General features: G+C 36.3%; 2 protein-coding genes across 3 annotated transcripts; one reads left to right on the top strand and one right to left on the bottom strand.

The window, feature by feature from the left end:
• The first annotated feature begins 272 nt into the window (after positions 1-272).
• On the top strand, positions 273-21,846 carry LOC114402427 (probable inactive ATP-dependent zinc metalloprotease FTSHI 5, chloroplastic). Of its 2 annotated transcripts, XM_028364993.1 has the most exons (19): positions 273-1,260; positions 1,819-2,290; positions 3,451-3,651; positions 3,783-4,076; positions 4,169-4,453; positions 9,864-9,953; positions 10,043-10,174; positions 12,207-12,380; positions 13,153-13,274; positions 13,369-13,570; positions 16,015-16,143; positions 16,796-16,978; positions 17,182-17,301; positions 18,422-18,607; positions 18,731-18,805; positions 19,793-19,852; positions 19,927-20,034; positions 20,838-20,918; positions 21,512-21,846. In XM_028364993.1, exons 1-19 carry the CDS (start codon positions 413-415, stop codon positions 21,572-21,574), a joined length of 3,825 nt encoding a protein of 1,274 aa, XP_028220794.1. In that variant the 5' UTR covers positions 273-412; the 3' UTR covers positions 21,575-21,846. The 2 variants fall into 2 exon arrangements, with proteins under 2 accessions (XP_028220794.1, XP_028220795.1); XM_028364994.1 differs by lacking the exons at positions 19,793-19,852; positions 19,927-20,034; positions 20,838-20,918; positions 21,512-21,846 and adding an exon at positions 19,562-19,781.
• Positions 21,847-22,485: 639 nt separating this feature from the next.
• Positions 22,486-26,286, bottom strand: LOC114402400 (leucine-rich repeat receptor-like protein kinase PXL1). Its single transcript, XM_028364957.1, has 2 exons — positions 23,211-26,286; positions 22,486-23,054 (listed from the first exon to the last, which is right to left on the bottom strand). The coding sequence occupies exons 1-2, from the start codon at positions 25,894-25,896 to the stop codon at positions 22,642-22,644; spliced, it is 3,099 nt and encodes a 1,032-aa protein (XP_028220758.1). The 5' UTR covers positions 25,897-26,286; the 3' UTR covers positions 22,486-22,641.
• Between the last annotated feature and the right edge of the window lie 1,378 nt (positions 26,287-27,664).

Genomic DNA, 27,664 nt, shown 5'->3' with positions numbered 1-27,664 from the left:
AACAAAATTAATTTGATTATAATCAATTAATATAACAATAACCAACAGCCAATTATACATGCAATTAATTATTAAAATAATTTAATTTTTAAGACTGTCCCAAAGAAAAAGCAAAAAATGTAAAAATTATTTACAACGGCTATTTTTTATTAACAACAACTCAGTTGGTTTAATGAATTATTTTTTATTAACAACAAATCACTTGATTTCAGATTTAATCATAATCAAGACTCCTAAAATACTGTGATTACTTATCTAGTTGTTAATCTATTGCTAAAACCCATTAACCCATCTCGTCGCTGTTCTTGTTGCAGTTGCAGCTCTGTTGGTAGGATAGAGAATCTCTTACTTCATTCAATTCAATTTCAATGTCTATCTCTCCCTCCCTCACTCCTCTTCTCTGAACTCAACCATGTCTTTTTCTCCTCTCCACTCACCACTTCATTTTCCCCAGCGCCCACTTTTCACTTCCATTCGCCCCATTCCAAACCGAACATTCATCTCCAACCCCCGCCGAACGCCACGAACCCCACTCTCACTCGCTCCTATCACCTTCGCCGCCAAGTCCACACCCTCCCCGAACGACGACGTTTTGTTCAAACGCCTCGTTCGCGCGCTGTTCTGCTTCGCCGTTGGTTTCTCCGCGCTCGGCGCATTCCGCGCTCCTCCTCCTGCATTCGCAATTGCCGCTCCATGGACTTATTGGGGAAAGAGAGGCGCCGAGAAAGAGAGAGCCAAGAGTCATCAGTACTCAGACTGCACCGATAGGCTGCTTGAGACGGTTTCGTTTCTGCTGAAAACCGTGGACGAGGTTCGGGAAGGCAATGGTGAGGTGAACGAGGTGGAGGCGGCGCTGGAGGCCGTGAAATCGAAGAAGGAAGAGTTGCGGAAAGAGATTAACGGGAGGCTTTACCCGGCGCTGAAGAGGTTGAGGAGGGAAAGGAAGGCGCTGTGGAAACGGTCCGGGGAGATCGTCGGCGAGATATTGAAGGCGACGGCGGAGTACGAGAAGTTGAAGGTGAAGGTGGCGGGGAATGAGAAGGAGAATGCGAGGATGAAGGAGTTGGAGGAGAGCGTGGGAGTGATGGAGGATGAGTACAATGGTGTGTGGGAGAGAGTTGGGGAGATCGAGGACAGGATTTCGAGGGAGGAGACGGTGGCGTTGAGTTATGGAGTGAGGGAAATCAATTTCATAGAGAGGGAGTGTGAGCAGCTGGTGGAGAGGTTTAAACGGGAGATAAAAAACAAGGACTTCAAAAGGTTACATTGCCTTGTGATAATTTGAATTAATGCTTTTTTGTTTTGTGATGTGTTTGTTTGTGCATTCGTTAATATTCATTAATTCTGAATGCAATTTTATGTTCTGGTTTTGTCTGCATAATTAGGTGAGTGAGGAGGTTATGGTAGGATCGCATGTGGGTGAGGTTTTTGTGTCATTGAGTCAACTTCAAGTGCAATAGTTAAGGATGGATATTAGAATTTTGAGGGTGTAACTTCTCTACCATTTGTGGATTTTGGGTTGCTTGCAGCCTCTTCACACTATTATTAATTTATTTTATTATTGTTTTTTTTTGTGTTTGATTTTACCTGACCGAGGGACTTAATAGAAGAGGGAAATTGCCGTTAAATTTGGACAAGGATGCGATTATTCTCTTGAAATTATTTTTGAATTCGTACATCTTACAAATAAAGCCATAGAACACTGTCGTCATGCTATAACTTTATTGGTTGCATAATGTTCTGTCATGCAAGTTAGTTTTGGTATAATGCATTTGAAATTGTGTGTCATTATGCAATCATCTTGTCATGTGGTTGCAGTTTGCCTACTGGCTCAGTTACCAGGCTCTCAAAATCTGTCATTCAGAAAGATTTGGAAACTGTGCATAGAAAACAAGCAGAACAAATAATTCTTCCTAGCATTTTGGATGTTGAAGATCTTTGGCCATTCTTTCATGAAGACTCTATTAATTTTGCCCAACGTTTAACAAGAAGTCTTAAAGACTCCAGGGAGAAGCAAAGGAATTTAGAGGCTCAGATAAGAAAAAAAATGAAGAAGTTTGGCAAGGAAAAACACAGTATTATTTATTCACCAGAAGAAGAGGTGGTTAAGGGTTTTCCCGAAGTTGAGTTAAAGTGGATGTTTGGAAATAAGGAGGTTGTGCTTCCCAAAGCTGTTGGTCTCCATCTTTACCATGGTTGGAAGAAATGGCGTGAAGAAGCCAAGGCAAATTTAAAACAGAATTTAATAAAAGATGCTGAGTTTGGCAGACAATATGTGGCTGAAAGACAGGTTCCATTTCACTTTTTCATTGTATCTATATTGATGCATAAACTGCATAATATATGTGATAGAATACCAATAAAAGTTGATGTTTATTATGATTAAACACAGATTTTTACATAAACTACAGCAAGAATGCTGTCTCAGAGTTGAGAACTCCTACAAAGAATGCACTCTGTCCAAACTTCCTCTTAACTCTACTTACATAATATACTACAGATACATAAGTGCTACATAACTATACTGCATTGTTAGACACACAACTGCTGAATAACTGTCCTGCAGAGTTAAATACATAACTATTATGCAACCATCCTGCATAATTAAATGCATAACTGTCATACACAACTGCCACATGATCAGATTTCTACATCCAATGTCCCCTCATTGAGTATACCTTCCAAATAAGTGGATTATTAGACTCTATGGTCCCATGATTCCCATCAATATGTTTATTATGCATGCTTGTAGTTTTCAATTGTTTTTATTTGATAGTTTAGATAGTAAATGACCTTATCATGGCTTCGGACTTTAAATCATTGAGTTTGTTACTTTAACATTTGATGTCTGGTTTCTCCTAGGACATTTTAATTAATGTTATTGGCATTGAATCATAACTAAGGGAGCGTAACCAAGTATTGTACAAGTGATTATGGATGCAAATTTAGAGTGAATTTTACACGCACAAAACAAAATAAATCAGTATTATTTACTCATCAGAAGTGGTGGTTAAGGGTTTATTGATTTTGTATCTTCTTTGAATGATTCTTTGGAATTGTAGAAACACAAATGTATCATAAATACTGCTAACTCACTAGAAAGGCATTGAACAGGTCAAATTGAGATGCATTTCCTTCCCTTGTTTGACAATTATTAGTAGTCTTTAACTTGTTAAATAAATATCTTGTATGTTGCAGTGGATCTTGTCGGGTGCCTTTTCTCTACATACAAATGGAGTACCATAAATCAGAATTTTATGTGTCTGTGTGTGAGGTGTTGATGATAGATACATTATTGTTCACATGTTTTTGTGCACGTAGTTGGATTTGAACTTTTTGTTGCTTTCTGTTATCACTTATCAGGCGTTAAGTGGGAAAAGGCTTGATTGTTGTTGTTTGTAATCAGGCATTACTGTTTTCCTTTCACTACTTACTACTTGCCCATTGCAGGAAAGAATTCTTTTGGATCGTGACAGAGTAGTGTCAAGGACTTGGTACAATGAAGAGAAGAATAGATGGGAGATTGATCCGGTGGCTGTTCCTTATGCTGTCTCAAAAAAGCTAATAGAGCATGTCCGCATTAGGCATGACTGGGGTGCCATGTATATCACATTAAAGGGGGAGGATGAAGAATTTTATGTAGACATAAAGGTTGTAGCTGTATATATATATATATATATATATATATATATATATATATATATATTCTATTTCTTATTGAGAAGTCAATTTTTGGCTTTATTTCTTGTATGGTGATTAATAAATATGCTTTCTTTTTTCAGGAGTATGAAATGCTTTTTGAAGATTTGGGGGGATTTGATGGGCTGTATATGAAAATGCTTGCCTGTGGTATTCCAACAGCGGTTCATCTGATGTGGATTCCTTTCTCAGAATTGAATATCCGCCAACAGTTTCTATTGATATTAAGAGTGTCTCGTGGGATTTTGAGTGGCTTGTGGAGTTCTGGAGTTGTCACGAATGTGAGAAATTGGATCTTTAAGAATATTAAGGATACAACTGATGACATAATGGTGGTGATAGTGTTTCCTATTGTGGAATTTTTAGTCCCTTACCCGGTATTGTTGAATTCAGAACTTGCCATTTGCTAATTCAGGGGTTTGGTTTTAAATAATAAATTTGTTAAACCTTTGTTGTCATTATGATACAGGTGAGGATACAATTGGGGATGGCTTGGCCAGAGGAAATATATCAGACAGTTGACTCCACATGGTACTTGAAATGGCAATCAGAGGCAGAATTGAATTTTAGATCCAGACAAACAACAACAGATGATGATGAAGAAGTTCCATGGTTTTTTTGGTTTCTTGTCAGAGCTGCTATATATGGGTTTGTTTTGTTTCATGTGTTGAAATTTACGAGGAGAAGACTTCCTAGTCTTCTCGGGTTTGGGCCTTTGCGAAGAGATCCAAATATGCAGAAGTTGCAGCGAGTGGTATAAGTTAGTTCTTGCATCTTGTGTATGTTATTTTTAAATTTCTGCACAATTTTCTGATGGTTATCTTATCATTGTTTGGAGAATTCCTAAAATTCTACTCCTAGTTTATTGGCTACCACTTATTTCAAGTTTATGCTGTACTGTGGTATTATATTATGTCACACTAGTATTATACCGTATTTAAACTGATTGTTTTCTGTTGAAAATGAAAGTCTTAAAAAGTATTGCAGAAGCCACTATCTTTTTGGAGGCTATATTCCAATTTAGCTTACTGGATTGGTAATAAAGTCGTGTTTATTTGAATTTAATTGGATTCAGGTTTTAAACGAATCCTTCTAATTTGTGATATAAAAAGTCTACTGACTTATGTTGATAAGAATGTAGGTTTTACTTTTGGTGGTGATACATCATAGGATTATTGAATTATTTCAATTCCGAAAATGTTCAGTAAGTCTTGTGTTATGTTATCAGTAGTTCACAACTGCTTCAGGTAGCTTGGTCGCACTCACAACCAGATCATCATGCCACCCTGAACACACTTCACAATCACTCTTGCTAATGCTTTAGTCTGCTTGACATAGTGCCCTTCAACCAACATGATTTCTTACCAAGTAGAGCAGCATCTGCTTCTAATTTTTGTATTTCTTTATTCTTTCCAATAACATTTCTTTTATTTAAACCTCCTTGCATCTGGTGTATGTTATTTTTATATTTCTGCCTAATTTTCTGATGGTTGTATTGTGTTATACTCGAGTTAAACTGATTGCTTGTGGTTGAAAAGAAAAATGTTAAAAAGTACTACAGATGCCAGTCTTTTTGTAGGATATTTCAATTTAGCTTACTGGACTGGTAAGTTTGTGCTCATTTGAATTCAATTCAGTTCAGGTTAAAAAAAGGCCTTATAATTTGCAATATATAATGTCTAGTCTACTGATTCTATGTTGATTAAAATGTGGGTTTGCCTTTTGGTGGTGATACATCATAGGATTCTTGAATTATTTCTATCCTGGAATGTTCCATAAGTCCTACGTTATTGTTGTCACTACTGCTTTGACCATCTCCGCACAACCTCCATCATCATGTCTCCCTGAACACACTTCACAATAATGATTTCTAAATTAACACTCTATGATCATCATGGTTTCATACCAAGTACACCAGCGTCTGCCTCCCATTTTGTATTCCTATATTATCTTCAATAATATCTCTTTTATTTAAACAAAGGGTGGAGATAGAAGTCTGTATGTTTGTTGTGGACTTGAGACAGGTCACTACTAATTTCATTGTTGTCATCACTATACTGCAACCACTAGTAGCATCTGTGATGTGATCCTTATTAGGAGCAGATCCCTTGGTACAGGTCATGTAATCGGATGACGCTACTTTCAGAGATGGAAGATAAGTCAGGGGTAGACGCCACAAGGGTTCAACCTTGATAAGTCCGGAATTGGTTCAACAAGGAACCCAGAGAGAAGCTCTCACGAAATACAGAAGTATTTTATGAGAAATGCCGAAAGTCCTTTTCTTCAAAAAGAGTTGAATACATATGGAAGCACCGAAATAGAATCATCTTTTCACACGACACCTTCAATGCCAACAAACTGTTGGAGGATGCAGTCTTTTTACTCTGGACATGGCTTAGGAACTTGGAAAAGAACTTTGTTATTCATTATAATCATTGGTCTAGCAACATTAGCATAGGGTTCAGGCAATAGTTATGGATAGCTACATTCTGTACAGACTTGTCTAACCTACGTAGACAGATATTGGTTCCCCTTAGACTACATTAAGTCTGCTGTGGAACCAATCATTTGGCATATATTTTGTATCTTGCTTTCTGGTACCTCTCGTACTCAATTAATATAATTTAATCTTTGCTGACCAAAAAAAAAAGTTGAATACATATAGTGTAACATTAACTGAAATTGGTGCAACTGAAATTGGAAGCAGAGATATATATCCTTTGGGGGGAGAGTGACACTTATCCAATCGGTGCTTACATCAATTCTTATTTATTATTTTTCTTTTTTCAGGGTGCCTCAAACAGTGGTGGACAAGCTAATCAAATTACAACGTAGATTCCTATGGGGAGGGGGACATGACAACAAAAAGATTGCGTGGATTTCATGGGAGACAGTGTGTCTACCCAAAGACAAGGGGGGTCTCGGCATCAAAGATATCAATACTTTTAATTTGGCTCTTCTCGGTAAATGGATGTGACATCTTTTGCAGCACCAAGGGGAACTATGGGCTAGAGTTTTGGAGGCTAAATATGGGGGATGGAGGGGTTTAGCCGAAGAGGGCAGGTCAAATTTAGAGTCAATATGGTGGAGGGATTTAAAAAGAGCTGTTCATCATTCACACCACGGTAAGGTCCTACAAAATGGACTGAAATGGAAGGTAGAAGGTGGGGATAAGATAAAATTTTGGGAGGATAGATGGATTTGTCAGGAGGAATCACTAGCTGAAAAGTATTCTAGACTCTATATGATTTCATCTCAGCAACACCAGCTTATTCGACAATTGGGAAAGCACAACGATTCTGGTTGGGAGTGGAATTTTAATTGGAGAAGACCGTTGTTCGATAGTGAAATTGAATTGGCTTTCACTTTCCTTACTGAAGTTGAAGGTAAGTCCATTCAGCATTATGGATATGATGGCTGGGAGTGGACAGCAGATCCATCGGGTATCTATTCTACACATAGCGCTTATTCAATGTTTTGGGAGGAGGCAGCAGTTAGAAGCTAGGAGGATTGTTAAGGTGGAGGAGGATGCATCCCATCTTTTTATCCATTGCATTAAGATCCAACCTATATGGTGGGAAACAATGTCGTGGATAAATATTAAGGGTGCCTTTCCATTAAATACAAAACACCATTTCCTTCAACATTCGTTTCTGCAGGTTGAAGGCATCAGGATTAAGAGGTGGCAGTATTGGTGGTTGGCTGTAACATGGTCTACTTGGCAGCTCAGAAACAAAATCTTGTTCTCCGAGGCAACATTCGATGGAAACAAACTGTTTGAAGATGCGACTTTCTTAATGTGGACTTGGCTTCATAATTTGGAGAAGGATTTTACAATGCACTTTAATCAATGGTCGAGTAACCTCTGTCGAGGTTTTTTGCAGCAGTAGGGGATAGTTTTTATTTGGGTCAATAGCAGATGTATAATCTATTTTCCATAGTATGGTTCCTATTCAGACTCATGTTGTCTGATTGAGGAACCATTTTTATGGATTCTAACCCTGTAATCAGTACCTCTAGTACTTCCTTTATATATATATATATATATATATATATATATATATATATATCTTTGCCGATAAAAAAAAGGCATAGGATTCAGCCACCAATTTATTTAATTACAATTACAAAATAGAAAATATTGGATATGAGCCTTCAAATTAGTTTGGGCCTTCAGCAATCAAGATTCTTGGGAGTGTCTCTGGGCCTTCATCCTTCTCCAATTGGGCCTTGTCAAGTATGGCTGCTACCATTTGGTGGAGAGTATCCTCTGACTGTTTGGTCCTACCCCTAGTCATAGGTCCCTGTATTTGGGCAGCTTTGGGATTCTCATTAATCTGTCAGAGACAAGTAAGGGCTAGAGGAGACAAGTGTGCGGTCTTGGTGAAACCTTCTCACTCTGAATCCTTCCCTAGTCTTGATTTTTTTTACCCATGTTCCTCGTATTCTGGGTTTCCCTCTCTTTAACTCTGTCACCTAATTTACCTCTTCAATCTCCATTCATCTTTTTTTTTATCAGCAAAAGTGTGTGTGTGTGTGTGTGTATATATATATATATATTATATAGAACATTAAAATTAGTACAAGTGGTACTGTTGTATATACATCCTAGCATTTGCAAGGTGCAGAACTATGGCGACCTAATACATGCTAACCAACTTGAATTAGGAAACCAAAGATTTGGCTAACTGCTAGGTACCCAACCAGCCAAAATTCTATTATATAAGCTATCCCCCCTCAACACAGAAAACTATTCTGAATGTTACTGGGCCAGGAGTGAAACGGGATATCAAATCTTTTCTCCAAATTTTTAAGCCAGGTCCAGCAATAAAATAGAGTGTCCTCCATCACTTTATGGCTGTTGAAACTTTCATTTTGGAAGACCCTCCTCAACTTTTGTCCTAGATCCACCAATCACCACCGCCACCCTTGTCTCTCAAACTAGTTTTGGGCCAATTACTGCTAAGAAGTCCCATATCGCCTGTCTCAATTCTTAGGGTGCAACTTATATATCTGTTGAATAACTTTAGTTAGTGCCAATTGATTTTAAGTTGAAATCTAACATGGTATCAGAGCCTAGCCCATCTTGGTTCTCGCTTATTCTAGTAGGCTCGCCTGTTCTGGCAGGCCATCTGTGGAGGGGGGTGTTAGGAAGTCCCACATCTCCTACCTCGAATCTTAGGGTGCAACTATCTGTTGAGCAACTTTACTTAGTGCCAATTGGTTTAAGTTGAAATCTAACAATTACAACTATAGCTGCCCCAAGCATACATATGCCACTTATCAGTTCTCCTATTTTTGTTCATTCTATGGATTGACTAATGCTAGATATTTAGCTATAGATATCACTTTATATATTCCAAAACTTCTATGTCATAACAAAATTTTCTGCTTCAATATCTAAAATTAAAATCTTTTGGGACATACACACTTTCTACCCATTTTTATGTGGCTTCTGCACATCTTTCTAGGGGATGACAACCTTATTAAATAAGCAATGAAATTATAAAACTCTTATAAACTGATATTTTCTGTTTTCTTTTCCCCCCTTATTTGTTGTTTCTGTTCTTTGGCTTATTGTTGGAGGACGCCTTGTCCTCTTTTGTATTTTATTTTTATTAGAGATATAATATCATTCTTGAGCTTCCAACTAATAGCTTAACTTTTAGGAGAGTTGATAATTGATTTGGTATTGGTATGACCGTATGAGAGCCTCTATGACCAAGTGAGTTTGATCTACATTGCCCTTATCTATTAAATAAAAGTTTCAGAAGCTAAAACGAGTCTCTTTGTTTGTCCATGCTTTAGTCTGTATGGCTCTCGTGTGAGGGCCCATGTTATAGCTTATGATTTAAGCAGAGTTGGTTCTTGATAATGTCATTTCTAGTGAGTTCTTTAATCTGAAAAGGCATATCAACAAAAAAATATGGTAATAATTTTTCTTGTAGCAGCACTATTATCCTATATTTTACATTTTACCAGCACAACACACTCAAAACTAAAAAATAAAAACTGGGGTGGGGATAAGCCAGTATAGTTTGTAGTTGTTGCTTTCATTAGTTTACTTCTGTTAGGCACAATGATGTCTTGTATACAGATCTTATGTTACCATGGTGGAACTTTTAATTAAGTATTGTTACTCTTTTATTTTGGCTATCTTGCAGAAGTATTACATTTCTCAAAAATTGAAAAAAATCAAGCAGAGGAGAAAGGATGGCGTTGATCCCATAAAGACTGCTTTTGAACAGATGAAGGTTGAAACTTGAGAGTTGTTTATTTTCTGTTTTAATACTGGGTAATACTCTCATCTAGGAAAAAACTGAGACTTATAGTTGTTCTGCAGAGGGTGAAGAAACCACCAATACCATTGAAAAACTTTGCTAGCATCGAGTCTATGAAAGAGGAAATCAATGAAGTTGTCACATTTTTACAAAATCCAAGGGCATTTCAAGAAATGGGTGCACGGGCACCTCGGGTATGATATTGCATGAAGATTTTTCAACTTGAGAAGGCATTGCTTTTATTTTTTAAATTCTAATATATTCTTGCAAAATTGTGATGCAATTTTCCTTATCAATTTTTAGGTTCCTCCTGTTCCCTTGAAAATTGATGCACAAAGAATTTTTTGTTTTAAATAGAAAAAACCTTGAAATTACTCAAACATGCTTAAGTTAACCCTATTTATTTGTTTCAATTAAGGGTGAGAAAATCTATGAGATTTTAAGTTAATAATTCTTATTAATTTTCTTTCACCCAACAAGGCAAATCCCCCCTCCCCTCCTCTGATTAGAAAAATGGACAAAAAATTAAGTCACCTTCTTCCATCCTTTGCTGTGTGCTTCATTCACACAGAGAGTCAGTTTCTTGTATTTTCCAATGGAAAAGATAACTTTCAAACTATAGAGACTAAAAGAGAAATAAAATACAAACTATAAGGACTAAAAAGATCACTTTTAAACTATAAGGACTAAAAGAGAATTAAAATGTAAATTATAGGGACTAAAAAAACCATTTTCAAATTATAGGGATTAAAAAGGAGGAGGAGGAGGCTGCTCACTTATTCTTCAATTGCAGCAACATCCTCCCTCTATGATGGGAGTCATTGTCCTGGGTTAACCTAGCTACAACACTACCTCAAAACCCTAGGGATCACTACCTGCAGCATTCAAACGGGACTGCTGATGGAAGCAAAATGCTGGACGACGCAATTCTCTTAATCTGGACGTGGATCAAATCCATGGAGAAGGATTTTGCACTACATTTTAACCAATGGTCCTCTAATCTAAAGGAAGGATTTAGTAACTAGGAGGGGATGGGTGATGCTGGGTTTATGTAACAACTTAACGTGGATCTAGCTTGGTTCTGCGAAAAACTGGAACCAGATGGATCCCTATCTCATGTTATGTAATTATAGTACTACTGGTACTACTACAGCTTAATAAAAAATATATTTTTGCTGAGCAAAAAAAAAAAATAGGGATTAAAAAGGTATGAATTATGAAATTATAGGAACCAAATCAGTAATTTAAGCAAAAAATAACCTAAAGTATTTCTCGTTTTCTTTTTTATATGTAAACTTGTTATTGTTAATAAATATTATTGTGTATTGTTGAAACTTAGACATAAAGATTATGATATATTTGATTTGAACTTGTGTGTACTTTGAATATCAAGAACCTATAAGATTATATTTTAGTTTTTAGTGTTATAAAGTTATGACACTATATTTCTTCAATATTATTTTATTTATTTTAAATTATTATTATTATTATTATTATTATCTTAGTACCAGTTCAACAACAATTGAACCTTGAACTAGTGGCTTGACTGGTTTAATGACCAGCTTAATTTGAAAATATTGGTACTTACCCCCTCTCCTGAGTTAGCTTTTGGTGTTTAATTAAATCCATTTTGTTCTCAATTCTACTTTGATATTTGCAATAATTGGACCTTGACTGTATCATATCAATATGCTATCATAGTTCACCCTGCTCTTGGTGTTGGGCCATTTTATAGATGTTCAACCTTTCAAACTTCGCTCTTTTTTTTTTTTTTGCTCAGCAAAAATAGATAATATATATTTAAAGAGTACAAGAGGTACTAAATTACAAAATACTAGATTGCCCAGTGCAGTGGTTCCACAGCAGACTAAAATGGAGTCTGGATTGGAACCATAGCCGAGCTACCCCAGCCAAGGGCAGAACTACAGTTAGTCTTGTAGGAGCCCTGCTATATAAGTTACATGAATTCAAAGCCCCTCCCACCTAGTTACTAAACACTTCCTTGATGTCCAGTATTTTGCAATCCTTCCCTTTTGAGCTAGCTTTTGGGTTGAATTAGACATAATTTGTTCTCAATTCTAATAATCTCATTTCATAACAATGTAAACTTGTATTTGACCATCTTTCTAACATTTTGCTGAACCGTTCATCGTATAACTAATGTCTCATTCACTTTGGTTTGAAAGTACCTATATCAACTTCTGGGAACTGTTTTCTATATCGCAGGGTGTTCTTATTGTAGGCGAGAGGGGTACAGGTAAGACATCTCTAGCATTGGCTATAGCTGCTGAGGCTAAGGTGCCCGTTGTTGAAATTAAGGCCCAACAATTGGAGGCTGGGCTGTGGGTTGGACAAAGTGCCTCCAATGTTCGGGAATTGTTTCAGACAGCAAGAGATCTGGTTATCTTCTTCAAACAACTTTAATATTTATTTTCTATCTTCTTATCTTTCACTGTTTATATCTCTATAATTGAGTCAAAAAAGTTATTAATTATGAGTATAGTTCACAAGATTAAAAAAATGGTCTAGATATCTATTAAAATGAACTTCATAATTCATATGGTTCAGTTTCATTTCCCCTTTGTTGTTACCGTGCCTTGATACAATGAATTCAGTCAATTTGTTATACATTTGTTCTGGTAGTTATATCAGTCAAATTATGTTTATATGTATGTTCATGCCTGCATTCTTGGAACTGGACTGGAATGGCTGGTCCAATCATTAACTGGCCCCACTTCTGGTTAAGCTACCTTCCAACCCTGAAGTGAGATAAAATCTGGTCAAAGACAGGTTAAACCGGAATCCAGAAATAATAATAGAATATTCCTATTTTGAATCCTTTCTCAAATCATGTATGTAATTTTTATTTTAAAAATATGAATTTGCATGTTAATTTTTTTTATATATATTTTACAAATGTATAATAATGTTTTGCTACTTCTCATCTATTTTTCCGTTTTATTTTTCTGGTTGGACCACTGGTCAAACCATTTGGATAGTGAACCACTTCTCCCTGATTTAGTGTCCTGTTTTATTTATTTGTTTGTTTATTTTTTTTAAACTTGGTTTCTATTTATGCATGCTGTATACTTGACTGGTTGACTGACTTTGTTGATCTTGAGTCCTAGATTATGTCTCCTCTTTTTCCTGATTTGTTTGTTGCTATTTGTAGGCTCCTGTGATAATATTTGTGGAGGATTTTGACCTGTTTGCTGGTGTACGTGGTACTTATATTCATACCAAAAATCAAGACCATGAAACTTTCATCAATCAACTGCTTGTGGAACTTGATGGGTAATCTGTAGTGTTTTGCTTCTTTTGGCTGTCTGAGAATGAATATATGCTCATATGTAAGTAATAGCTGACAACTGGTTGTTATGCTATGCAGATTTGAGAAACAAGATGGGGTTGTTTTGATGGCTACTACTAGAAATCTCAAGCAAATTGATGAGGCCTTGCAGAGGCCAGGTCGCATGGATAGAATATTTCATCTTCAAAGACCGACACAAGCTGAGAGAGAAAAAATATTGTACTTGTCAGCAAAGGAAACCATGGATGATCAGTTTATTGATTATGTTGACTGGAAAAAGGTTTATCCTACTTTCTCTTTTTCAAATAGAACATCCCCTCCCCCCCCCGCCCCCCCAAAGAAAACAGTGAAAGTTCAACTAGGAGAATAATAAGATATCCCACAAAAGAGAAAAGCAAGGTACAACAAAGAATATGAACACATGTCCAATGCAGTAAGACTGCTCAGTCTCTACGTATTGGAAATGGTGATTCTACTGAAACAACCATGAGTAGAGCACAAAAAATAGTAATAAATAAAATCCCATGCTGTAACAAGTGTAAGGGAACAAGGCCACTGTTGAAAGTAGCATTTTACTCCAACTAAATACACCCAAGAACCACATATTTACACTACCAAAAGGTTTAATCCTCACTGTTCTTACTGAAAACCTTTTTGAAATTACTCCAAAGTAGAGGGACATGCCCAATCCCCAGTGCCTGCCAAGAAACCCAAAAGATTTTCAACAAGAAAGTAGCTCCTTACATTGTAAAAATAAGTAGTCTGCTGTTTCTGAACTAGAATACACATAATAGATTTTGGGAGCATGTGTGATGCCTGTGAATCTACAGCAACTGTCATCTGTATTAATCTTAGTAAATAACAATGTCCAAACAAAAAATTTGACCCTAGAGGGGGCTTTTGAATTCTAGATATGTTTGTCAAGAAAGAACTTTTGATGATATCAAGATAGTGAGTTAGAGACTCAAAGTTACTTGCATAAAACACACCTGAAGATCCAATGTTCTTAGGTTATTTACATCTAGTTTAAAATTTTGTTTTCTCTTATCAATAGAAATGAGCTCTTGCTTGTAATATGCTATTATTGAGGCCTAGTTTTTTCGTTTTGTTTAGTGTTTCCCTAGAATTTTTTCCCTCTTACTACGATATGTTAGACCCAAGAGATTGGACAACAAGTGGCACAATTTTATTGATAACAGTTCTGAAATTAAACCAGAATCTGAATTACAGAATTGGTCACCCACGCAATTGCCCGAACAAGGAGCTTCCTCCTTCAACACTGCAGAAACAATGAACCACACGTACCCCCTCTAACTGTTCTACTTTCCTATATCTATATTCTGTATTCCACAAATAACAGTCACCACAAATTAATAATTGCCTTACAACAAATAAAAACCAATCAGATAACTGGCGCACCTATCACATAACTGTCCTATAACATTTAAAATAAAAACCACTCAGATAACTGTTGCACCAATTACATAACTGGCCTATAACATTTAAAATAATTAATCAAGTCTTACTAGACTGGGTTTGCCTTTTATTCCTTCTGACATACGCATGATTGCCCAATTAAAATTGTTCTATCATGATAAGACTTTATTGAGTGGAATAAAAGGAAAGATAAATGGATTTGGAAACCTGAACCAGGAGGACATTACTCAACAAAAAGTGGATATGACCTGTTATGGGGGGAATTGATGGAGGAAAGCCAGGATACTGATTTTGGGGAAATATGGAAACTAAAAATACCAACCAAGTCAGCAGTGTTTGCATGGAGACTAATCAGGGACAGATTACCAACTAAGACAAACCTTAGAAGGAGACAAGTAATGGTAGATGACATGCTCTGTCCATTCTGCAAAAATAATGAAGAGGGGGCTGCTAACTTATTCTTCAACTGTACCAAAACCCTCCCTCTATGGTGGGAGTCAATGTCTTGGGCTAACCTCATGACAGCAATGCCACAAAACCCTAGACATCATTTCTTACAGTATGGAACTGAGATAGCTGATGGCGTGAAATCCGAAAGATGGAAATGCTGGTGGATTGCCTTAACATGGACAATTTGGCAACATAGAAATAAGGTGGTCTTCCAAAATGCAACTTTCCATTGAAGCAAGGTGCTGGAGGATGCCTTACTCTTACTATGGTCGTGGATCAAAGCCATGGAGAAGGATTTCACATTACATTTTAACCAATGGTCTTCTAGCCTGAGGGATGGATTTCGTAACTAGGGGGGGGGCTAGGTGATGGTGGAGCTATGTAACACATTAGAGTGTATCTAGCTTGTCCCAGCCAAATCACTGGATAAGCTGGATCCATTTCTATCCATATGTAAATTTAGTACCACTGGTACTTTTCTATATATATATAATACATCTACTTTTGCTGAGCAAAAAAACAAAAAAGACTTTATTGAGTGAAAGAACAAAAAATGTAGAGGACTAGCATTAACGATAAAGCAAATAAAAGGAAGACAGAGAGAGAGGTGAGTAGGTGGGAATTTGGGGATAGCTTATTGAATGGTAATACTTTACTTGAGCCTATAAATGCAACTAAATAATTGAAATCAAATGGACAATGACAATGGAAATGGCGGATACCAAGAGTGATGAAACTGAAGAACTCCACTGGGTTCATAACTGATAGTTATTAAGGTCTTTGGTTATAACTGATGTTTGCTCCTGCCTTTGAACTAAAAAAGCTGTTCATTTTCAGGTTGCTGAGAAGACAGCTCTTTTACGACCTATCGAATTAAAAATTGTTCCAATGGCTTTGGAAGGAAGTGCCTTCCAGAGCAAAGTACTGGACACAGATGAATTGATGGACTACTGTGGTTTCTTTGCGGTAAGAATTTGCTAATTGTGGTACCTTATTTTCACAATAAGTTGAATAGGAAAAGTTTAACTTTTCTGTGTTGTGCCTACTAGATTTTAGATACAGAGTGAATCTAGAGAGAAAAAGTGATATAAGTATTATTTATTCATATGTCCTGAGAAATGATACAGTATTTAACTATTTATAGAGTACAGGTGGTTTGTGTAACAAACTGGGAAATTTAACTGGCAGCTGTAAAAGCTTTCAGAATAACTGAAGGTTATGTCTAGCAGAACTGGTAGTCTCCAGAAGACTCCAAGAGAGACGTCTGATATACACTATTAGGTCCATCAGTATGGGTTACACAACAGGAGTTAATTCTCCTGAATTGCCTTCTTGAGTTAAGAGGAAATGATTCTTAAGTTTGTTTATTGCAATAAGATAATGAATAAATTCTTCATTTGGCATGTCATTCTCTCTCTCTCAAATTTTCATTTATTTCTTTTTTGTCAAGAAGTACAACAAATAAGCAAATTGAAAACATTATTGCATAACTGTTCTTTCTACTTTTTATCATCTGGAGACTGCTATAGATCACTTTCTTTATACAGCCATATTTTGTGTGTATTTAATATTCATATAGTTTTTCCTGTATGAAATGAAATATATTATTTTTGCTTAGACTTTCAGTTCTATGATTCCACAATGGCTGCGGAAGACCAAAATTTTCAATAAGTTGAGCAAAGCGTTGGTGAATCATCTTGGACTGACATTGACAAAAGAAGATCTGCAGAATGTTGTTGATTTGATGGAACCATATGGCCAAATAAGCAATGGGATAGAGTATTTGAGCCCCCCACTTGATGTAAGAAACTATTATCTGCAAAATGCTTATTATGTGATTAAAGCACACCTTTGCCATATACATATTTTCATATGTTTAATCACTGAGTTTGTTCTTTCATTTTTTTTGAACGTAGTTGCAGCCTGAGTATTTTCTATTTTAGAAGTTGAAAAATAATTGACTTGCTACGGAAAATAACTAAATGAAGTTTCTTTGTTGTTTAGTGGACGAGGGAAACCAAGTTTCCACATGCTGTCTGGGCAGCTGGTCGTGGTCTTACTGCTCTTTTATTACCAAATTTTGATGATGTTGATAATCTTTGGCTTGAACCTCTATCCTGGCAGGTTAGTCATACTCATTCCTAGTCTGCTATATGTAACCTGGCAATATTATAGCAATGCTTTCTTGTTATCTAATTTTGGCTTTTGTTATTGCTAATTTGCTATTGCCCAAATTAAGTGATGATGACTGGATGCCATGAGATCTTCATTATAAGTATATAATCTGGAGCAACTGGCCAAGAAAAATACTGATTACCACCAACACACTCTTCAACACACTGATTATTGGGTAAAATTCATGTGAGGTTTACTAAATGATGTTGGTCCTGCCCTCTATTTTAGTACTTTTGTTCCTTATTTAGTGGGACCCACATGAATTTCACCCAATAGTGAAGAGTGTATTAAAGAATGTTGGGTAGCATTCTTTGACTAGCCAATGTTTTGAATGCAAATATTTAGCAATAAATATTATATATATAATGATTTTGGAAGAGTAAATTCTGTGGCAGAATTTTAGGGAAATGAAGTATTTCTGATAAGAACTGGCTTTTGTATTCCTATACTGCGACCTTTTAAATTTATAAACTCCCAAAGAAAAACACTTCTTTCTTATTCTAGGATTTCCTCCATTCCTTTTATGCTTCTTTAGCATTGCTTATTTATTTATGTATTTGTTTTTTTAACTGTAAAATATGGTATCTTTGGCTCCGGCCTGTTATGTTTGCTTTCACTTGTCTAGCCCGCCATTTATTACTAGAAGTGGCCAGTCCCCTCATGTCTTGGTTTTGCTGTATACCAACTTAATAAAGTCTACAGTAACCTGATTTTTGACAAAGTGGCTCTATATGAAGCCTATTGCTAGCCTGTATTCTCCAAACTTAATTACTAGTCATTGTGGTAGTGACAGTTCTGTTATTAAACTCTAATATATACTCTCCCAAACTGGAATAGTGATGGTAATAGCGTGGCAGGATGTACGGAAAACAGTACCTCTGGTACTGTTAACAATTATTATTCATTATTAATACTATATAGTATATATACATATTTTAGCTGATAAAAAAAAACAGTTCTGTATTAAAGGCCAATAGAGGAAAACATACTGACTTATTTGATTGCAAAAAAAAAAAAAATGATTTGTCATATTCACTTGATTAATGATAGATTCTTGACAATTGTACAGGGAATAGGATGCACAAAAATCACAAAAGCAAGAAATGAAGGTTCCATCAATGGGAATTCAGAATCAAGATCATATCTTGAAAAGAAGCTTGTGTTTTGTTTTGGTTCTTATGTTGCATCCCAAATGTTACTTCCTTTTGGGGAAGAAAACTTACTTTCTACATCTGAGATACAGCAGGCGCAAGAGGTTGGCTTATATTTTACTTAATATCTGTTTTTTTTTTTTTCATATTATAATTTCCTTGAAATAATAATATTAGCCAAAAATGTTGCATGTATAAAATTCTGATCATTGTTTTCTTAACAACAGATATCTACACGAATGGTCATTCAGTATGGGTGGGGACCTGATGACAGTCCCGCAATATATTACTGTAGTAATGCGGTATAGACCTTCTTACATGCATCTTAACTACCATTGTTGATTTTTTTTTTCATGTTTGTGTGGCATTGAAAAGTTAGATTGAATTATTTGGTAGGTTGTTGCTTGAAGCTTACAAATAACACGTCACTAATGTGTCTTTCTTTCTCAAATGGTGTTAATAATATTCAAGATGGTTAAGAAGATTATTATTTTTTGAATGAAAATAATTTGTTGAACTGCTAATTGAGCAAGTACTGCCCAACTTATAAATGAGGAAAAATAACATAAAATGGTAGATAGACAATCTCCCAAAAGATGTAGGTGTTGTGGAATCTGAGATTGAACTAATGTAGTCCACAAATTTTGAATGCTTCAAGCTCCATGTGAAATTTGGTGAATCCATGATTTAATTGCCACATATAGACGTGTCATACATTACTTGTTTGTCAAATCTCTCATTAACCCAATATTTTTTCATGTGCCATTAAGATGTCTAAAAACTAAGGTGCAATATACTTTTCAAGTAAATGAAATACCAGCATACTTTATTGCCATTTATATTTTCCTTAATTTGGTGTAAGATGGACATGAATAATGATAGTCCCTTATAACTCAATGGTTGTATTGGTGAAAACCACTTTTTGTAAAGAGTTATTGGATGGTACAAGTGTTTCATACCTTACTACAGCGTCAACTGATCCCAAACACATATTTAACCATTATATGTGAACCGCTTACTCTTCTGGTTTGGCAAGTACTAAGCAGTCCAGTTTTCAGAATACTGGCGGAGATTGTGATTCTTTAATCTGTCTCTCCTCCCCCCTCATGAGTAGAGAACACTGCCTTTTGAATCTGATAAGCAAAACTATTGCTTGAGGGAGTTATGATCAAATGAACAAATGGAAGATTTCTGTGGCAACTGCATAACAAAGGAAATATGTTTATTGGCCTTGGTTTTTTAATATTAGTATATTGTAGGCCTTTTCTTATGTTTTTTTGCTGACATAGGTTACCGCATTAAGCATGGGGGATGACCATGAATATGTGATGGCAGCTAAAGTTGAAAAGGTAGCCATATGTTAATAAAATTTTAACTTCTTGCATACAAAAACATCTTATGTAATCTTTTGTGATATTCCTAGATGTTCAATTTGGCTTATCTCAAAGCAAGAGAAATGCTGCAGAAAAATCGCCTTGTACTAGAAAAGATTGTGGAGGAATTACTTGAGTTTGAAATTTTGACTGGAAAGGTAATGATTGTTAGTGTTTGAGATGCTGTATTTAGTATTTTGTCTACTTGCATGTCATACAAGTTCTTCTAATATCTTAACGAACATGAGTATTTATTTTCCAAATTTTGATAAAAGTGCACATTTTTGTTGTAATTTCAGTATGTCATTCCAAATACAGAGAATACAGCGGCTAAATTATTTACCACAAATTGTGATTCATTCTGACCCCTACGAAGGTCTTTTTTTTATGGATTTAGGAAAGATTACCCATCTGAAAGCCTAATTTCTTGATCTTACGTGGTTTTTCCAATCTCTTATCCCCTTCTAAAATCTACTATTGGGGTCTGCAAGACATGATACAGTACTTTTAAGTCAGGTTTTATTTATTTATTTGCTAAATCCAATTTTTTATATTTGCTGGGAATATTAACCAACCCGTGTTACTCATAAGAGACATTCTTTTAGTTTATCTAAATATTTGTAATTAACTAAACAAGATACTAAAAATTTGTTCAATGAACTCAGTTGGTTCCATTTGTATAGTTATTATCAAAATTTGTCTAATCTCTTGATTATAAATATTCATTATGTTGTGCTTGAAATACTGAAAGTAGCAGTAATGTATCACATCAAAATTCCAGTTATATTGAAGTGCCTGTGCAGTGAGCTCACTTGGTGTTTGTCTAATTAGGGATATATGGCCCTACTGCCCCCCACCCACCCACCCACACATTTTGCTCTTGCAATCTGTTATTTCATGTTGGACATGATGGGAGTTATTTCTTGATTGTTCATAACACGGTTGATCACCCCTCTGGCAGGACTTAGAAAGAATTACTAAAGATAATGGTGTAATCAGGGAGCAAGAGCCGTTTACTCTTGGTGAAGTTCAAGCTAGTGAGGTATATGATTATCATCTCTAAATGAGTTGAAAGAATTGATTGAATGAGTAAAATTTTGAAATTCATTTTTAAGAACTCTATTCTGAATAATCTGGATCTTCCAATTATTCTGGTATTGGGAAAAACCCAAGTCTCACATCGGCTAAAGATAAAGTCACTTAAGAGTATATAAGTGAGGGGCAACTCTCACCCCTTGAGCTAACTTTTGGGATTGAATTAGGCCTAAACTCACACTCTAAGATTCTAAGATCTGGCAATCTTATTGGAGTGTATACTCTCTTTTTCCTGCTTTACCTTGTCCCTTTATATGAAAAGGAGCCAACATCAACTTTTCCAAGGTTTTGGTTTTATTGGTAGCAGTTGGGTTTAGCCTATGGTTCTTCGGATGTATTGTAGTGTTATTATGGATTGAATTGCATGTCAACCTGAGTTTGCAAACCGGCATCCATATGTACAATGATATTTTAATTTTTGTATGCAAACAAGTAATATTATTTATAATGAGTGGTGTTACACGTATAGTTTAGTCAGTATTCCAGTTGCTCTGTACATTTTAACCAATCTCACTACTGTTTCCATTACTGTTTTTCCAGCCAATATCTGGCAGCTTCCTTGAAAGAGGAAATGCATCAGGAAGTGCTCTATTAGCATCCTAGATTAATGGGATAGTATTGGGTATGAGACAATTTGAGGTGAGACTCCTGTTCTTTTTTTTTGGAGGGCAATCTGTTCATTTGTACTTGGATAAATGTGTATAGTTTAGGATACAACATACACTATTATCATGCCTGTATTCGTTGGGATGAGAAGAGATAACAGTTTTCCTTCTCGGCCTTCGTTTCTTGATGTCAGCCAGATCCCAATATTTTTTCCTTAGCATTGTAACATGAATCGTTTATTTTAATGTTATTGGACTTCTTATCGTAAACACTTATGCTCGATTAACGTACTTTTCTTACTTTGAAGACATGAACTTATCAGCGGAACTGTATGTAGTGGTTGTTATTGCATTTTTTTTCCATATTATTTGGATTAACTCGGAGTATCTATAAGGACACATTCAGAATTGGAAGAAAAAACAACCACAAAACAACGAAGTTAGATAATTTTTCACCTTTTTATTTTAGAAAATTTTACAACTCGGAACTGAGTGCAGCTTAATTTTTGTTATGGAATTGTTTTCTTGTCACGCTGCGACATTGACATGGTAGACATCGAAGATCTTTCTTCCTTCATTTACTGTGCGACAATTGAACTAGTTAAAAAGGGATAACTAGAAACAACTAGCGAAGAAAGAATATTGAGTTGAGAAACAATCGGTGCAGTAAGACAATTGTGAAAGAGAATAATCGTGGAAATTGGAAAATGGCCAGAAAAAAAGTTTGCAAATGCTAGAGATGTCTTTGCTGAGATGGAAAACGGTAATTAAAATGGTGTTAAGAGACAATGACTCATTATACAGTCTTTATGCTCATTTTTGGTTATTTTTATTGAGGATGAATTGATTATGATTCTAAAATCACCGTTTCTTCCTCAATTGAAAAGGAAAGCAAGAAACAAAAACTTATTATCTAGAATTAATTTCCATTTTTCTTTTATCTAGAATACATGTATTTACTATTTGATATAAATTTGGTCGACGTAGGCAAAGCATACATCCAAATTCAGAGGTTAAGGGAATTCAAAATTAAAAATATATTGCTAATTCCTAAACAACTTGTTGCTACAAAAGACTGATTATTGGGGAGGTGGTGAAGATCGTTGGCTTTTCCACGCTCCTGCTGTCTTGTCCCCCATTATGGCAAATACTTTTCCTTCTTGGCTTTGCCTCTCCAAGCATTGTGACGATGTCTCTCATGGGTGGTCTTTCCTTGGGAAGCTTTGCAGTACATAGAAGTGCAATCCGGAGCACAAGCAGCATTTCTTCTTGGACATGCTTGCACTGACTAGCTATAGCAGGATCCAATGCTTCTAACAAGGCTTTGTTGCTTTTCTTCTTCCTTATCCATTCGACTATGTCAATTGATTCTTCAAATGAAGGGTCTAAAGGCATTTTTCCAGTTAGGAGCTCCAAAAGTACCACTCCATAGCTGTATATGTCAATCTTCTCGTCAACCTTCAGAGTGTATCCATATTCTGAAAACCAAAACACATAAGCATGATGTTAATCATCTTTTGCCTCATTTTCACTTTTTTGAGCTAGGAAGTTACAAAAACAGAAATTGGGGCATAAATTGCATACTAATATGGGCGTGTAAATAAACTTCTAAATAATGAGAGCTAAGTACTGACCGGGTGCGATGTATCCATATGATCCAGCCACCATGGAAACTGTCTCATTCTTTTGAATCATCATCCTTGCCAACCCGAAATCTGCTATTCTTGCCTCTAAATTTGAGTCAAGGAGTATGTTGTTAGACTTGATATCCCTGTGAATTACTAGTGGGTGGCAATCATGGTGGAGGTAGTTAAGCCCTTGTGCAACACCAAGAGCTATGTTGTACCTTGAGACCCAATCAACAAGCAACCTTGCAGATTGTTCACCATGCAGTGCTGTTCCAAGATTCCCGTTAGGCATGTACTCGTAAACCATCATCACATTCCTTTCATTGTGTACATACCCCAACAGCCTTACAATATTCCTGTGCCTAAGTCTCCCTAGGAGTTCCACTTCTCTCAACGCATCATTGCCATCTTCTATATCTGTTCGTGACCTCCATAGTTTCTTCACTGCTAAGGTTACGTGAGGTCTATGGATTTCAGCTTTGTAGACAATACCGGTGCCCCCCATGCCTATGACATTTGATTCCTTTATACATGCGAGGATGTCACTACTAGTGATGCTGATCCTCTGGAATGCTACTAACCTCCAGGGCCAATCCTCATTGCTCTGGAACCAATCATGGAAGAAATTGTTATACAAGTGCCATCTCTTGTATAAACATCTACCACCAAAATATACTGCACCAAGAGCTAAAATCACTGAGACGCCAGTCACAAAACCAATAATGACGTGTCTGATATGTGAGCTCCTTCGATGGCTTGTCACAGCCAAACTTGGAGAACATGGAGGGAGAATGCCTCCACAAAGACCCTCATTGCCGATAAGATCATTAGGATTTATGGTCACCAACATCCCATTTGAGGGTACTGGACCCTCAAGTTTGTTATAGGACAGATTCAGCATTTCTAGAGCTGGGGAGTTGCCAAAATTTTCAGGCATCCTACCAGTCAGTGAATTGTTGGACAGATCAAGAACAGATAAGGTGGGCATCTTTGTGATTGATTTCGGGATTTCTCCTGTCAAGCAGTTATTTCGAAGGTTAAGGTTTACTAATTTTTGACAAGAAGCAATGCTTTCAGGGATTGTGCCAGATATATGGGTGTTTGAAAGATCCAGCACAGAGAGAGATGGACAGTCCTGGAACTCATCTGGGATATTTCCTCCAAAATTGTTATGAGAGGCAATGAAGGTTTGAAGGGATGGAATAGAAAGAATATCTGAGGGTAAAGAGGACTCAAGGTGGTTCCAAGATACATCAATGAAAGAGAGTGACGTGGATAAGGTAATATCAGTAGGAATTTTCTCAGTGAGGTTGTTCGTTGCCAACTCCAGCCGTTGAAGGCCAAGGAGGCTTCCAAAGCCAATTGGAATAGTCCCAGAAATAAGATTGTTCTGAATCCGAACACGTACTAAAGACAAACAGTTTGCAAGTCCACTTGGAATGAAACCAGTGAAGGAATTATTAAAGAGGATTAGTTTAGTGAGATTGCCTGTAGTACACAAACCTGGAGGGATCTCCCCCGATAACGAGTTAGAGGATACATCCAACCACTGCAAAGGAGAGTTCTGCCCAAGGTTGTGTGGCAAAGGACCATGTAAAGAATTTTTCCATAGCTCAAGCACCTGTAAATTTTTCAATTCACCAAGCTTCTCTGGTACAGGCCCAGATAGTTTGTTGGCCATTAGATTTAAGAGCTTCAGGTTTTCCAGTTTAGCAAGTTCTTCTGGAATCTTTCCTGAGATCTGATTGTCAGAGAGGTCCAAAAATGCTAGTGAAGTAATGTCGCCAAGTTGAGGTGGAATTTTTCCTGTGAAGTTGTTATGGTACAAATAAATTGTGGTGAGTTTTGTCAGCTTACCCAATTCAGCTGGAATTTGTCCACCGAGACTGCCTACAGCCAAGTCAAGGTACTGAAGACTGGTGAGGTTGCCAAACTCTGCAGGGATCCCACCTTCAAACAAATTGTATCCTATAATCAATGTCTCCAGAGAAATAAGTTCCCCAAGATACCCTGGAATCCTCCCTGTGAAGTTATTGCCTGAAAGGCCTAGAAACTTGAGCTTCTGCAAATTCTTGAAACTCATGGGGATTGGACTCATAAAGTAGCTCCCTCGAAAATCAAGGCTCTCGAGCAATGTTGCATTTCCAATATCCTCGGGAAGAAAACCTGAAAATTCATTGCTCGATGCATTGATTAATCTCAAGCCTGTAGCTCTTCCAAGACCAGTGGGGAAGCTGCCAGTGAAGTAGTTCTGGCTCACATCAAAGCTTTTGAGAGAGGTGAGGTTGGACAGTGATTTGGGCAGTGATGAAGCAAAGTTGTTACATCTTATGTTGAAAGAAGATAGACTTGAAAGAGATTGAATGCGGTTGGAAACACGACCGCTGAGGTTCATGTTGGAGAGGTCAAGACTCTCTACAAAGCCTTTCGAGTTGCAACCAACTCCAGTCCAGTTACAATGAGGTGAGCCTGGCTGTGTCACATTGCTTGGTGTTTGCCAATCCTTCAGATGCTTCATCGGGTCAATGAGAATGGATTTGATTGAGAGAAGAGTTGACAATTCATCATCTGCTGAAGCTTTAGTAAAAATAAGTGAGAGGCCAATGTAATAATAGAAGAACAGCAAGTGGCTTTGCATTTTGGTGGTTGTTTTCTTTGCGTTGGTTCCTCTTAATCTTGTTGCATTTTTCATAGCAGGGAACAAGGAATGAAGGGGAGAGAAGGGAAAGTTATAGGAAGTTCTGAGGAACAAATTAGTTTATAGTTAATCTAATGAGTGACAGATTGATGATAAGCTAAAGGGCAATTATTTTATTGGATATACGTGGGTACTTGGGATCTGAACCACCTAATCATGTGCAACTGATCACTGTCAATCTTTGGACTCATTTGAAATCTCCTAGACATCATAGCATGCACAGAATGTGTTCCAGAACTGCTTATAATGTCAACCCAAGTGAGTAATTTACCTGGTCCAAATATTCTTTATTTAGGCATTCCACAGCTTTGCATATTCAGTTCTTTTTCCCCTTCTTTTCTTTAAGGTACTTCAAGACAGTGTTCAATAGTAAGCACATTAATGAAATAATGATCAACTAGTTAAAACCCCTAACGAACTCTTCTATGTGGGAGAGATATGATTGAAGAAATGTTGGGTGAATTTTAACTGGTCCATTGCCATAGCATATTCTTCAAAGCAATTATGCAGAAATAGTTTCTTATGTTAGTATTACTATGAGATAAGGTATGTTTTAATATAAAAATCATGAATGAATATTATATTCAGGGGTGGCAGCACAGGGAAGTGGGGTAGGTTTCTCCTTTCCCAACCCTAATCTCATCTCTTTAAACTTTTTTCTTGAATACGTCCTTACCCACTCTTTTTATTTTGTTTTCTACAATTTCACATTTTCCCTTAAATAAATTATATATTATATATCAAGTACCTTTTGTACTAAATAATGCATTAAAATAAACTTTAAGATGAAGAAAGAAATTTAAGAAAAATGTGTTTAATTTTATAATTTAATTATTGTAATAAACTAATTATTGTCACGATGGAATAGAGCATCTATGGGTATAGATTTTCTTTACCTCATCTAATTATAACAAAAACAGCTTATGCATTGACGAAAGTTACATGCATAGGCGAATTGAGAAATATTGCTAATAATAGCACTTTTAGTTTTAAGCAAATATTGTATGATGAAGTAAGAGGAGTTGAACTTTATTAAATTTTCACCACTTAGCATAAGTGGTCTAACATATTGTATCATTAATCACTTAAAAATTAAACTAGTTATTTATCTAAAGCAAGTTAAAATAGATTGATATTCAGTATGTAATAAATCAACCGCGGAAACAACACAGTTTGGAACTTTCTCTCTCGAGTGTGTAAACAGGAAGGTCGAGATTTGTATTTTAATAGGGAATGTGTTATGTGACAATCATTATCTGCACCTACCATACCCCATTCCTGGCACAAAGCAATTGTGTCCCATTCGATGGCCACCACATGGGTACATCTGGCTATATGCTAATTATTATAGATTATGATAGATATACTGTATAAAATTTATGAAGGTATAACATGAAAAGGATATAACATATTAATGCATTATTCATTCTGTTTTTCCAATCAAAGGTTAATAATTGGACCCATAAACAATGAGAGGTGAAGGGCTGGAAGCCATGTGAAATGGGCAACATGAGGGGAAGAAGAATAGTACTTGATTCGTCATTATTGGAACTGATTTGTTCACCAAAAGAAAAGGGAAGCTGCTGAATGCTTACAACTAAGTCACATACACTATTATTTTTATTTGTGTGCCCAATTTGGGATCCACTAAAGGGTGAAAGCTTAGGTTCCCCACATGGCTCCACAACCAAGACTTAAGCTCACCACCGCCATTAATCATATTCATATCCTTTCCACAAAATAAGAGTTTATATGGATAGCC

The sequence above is a fragment of the Glycine soja genome, chromosome 20 (genome assembly GCF_004193775.1).
Source record: "Glycine soja cultivar W05 chromosome 20, ASM419377v2, whole genome shotgun sequence".
NCBI classification, from domain to species: domain Eukaryota; kingdom Viridiplantae; phylum Streptophyta; class Magnoliopsida; order Fabales; family Fabaceae; genus Glycine; species Glycine soja.
This window is presented reverse-complemented; position numbering and strand designations above follow the sequence as displayed.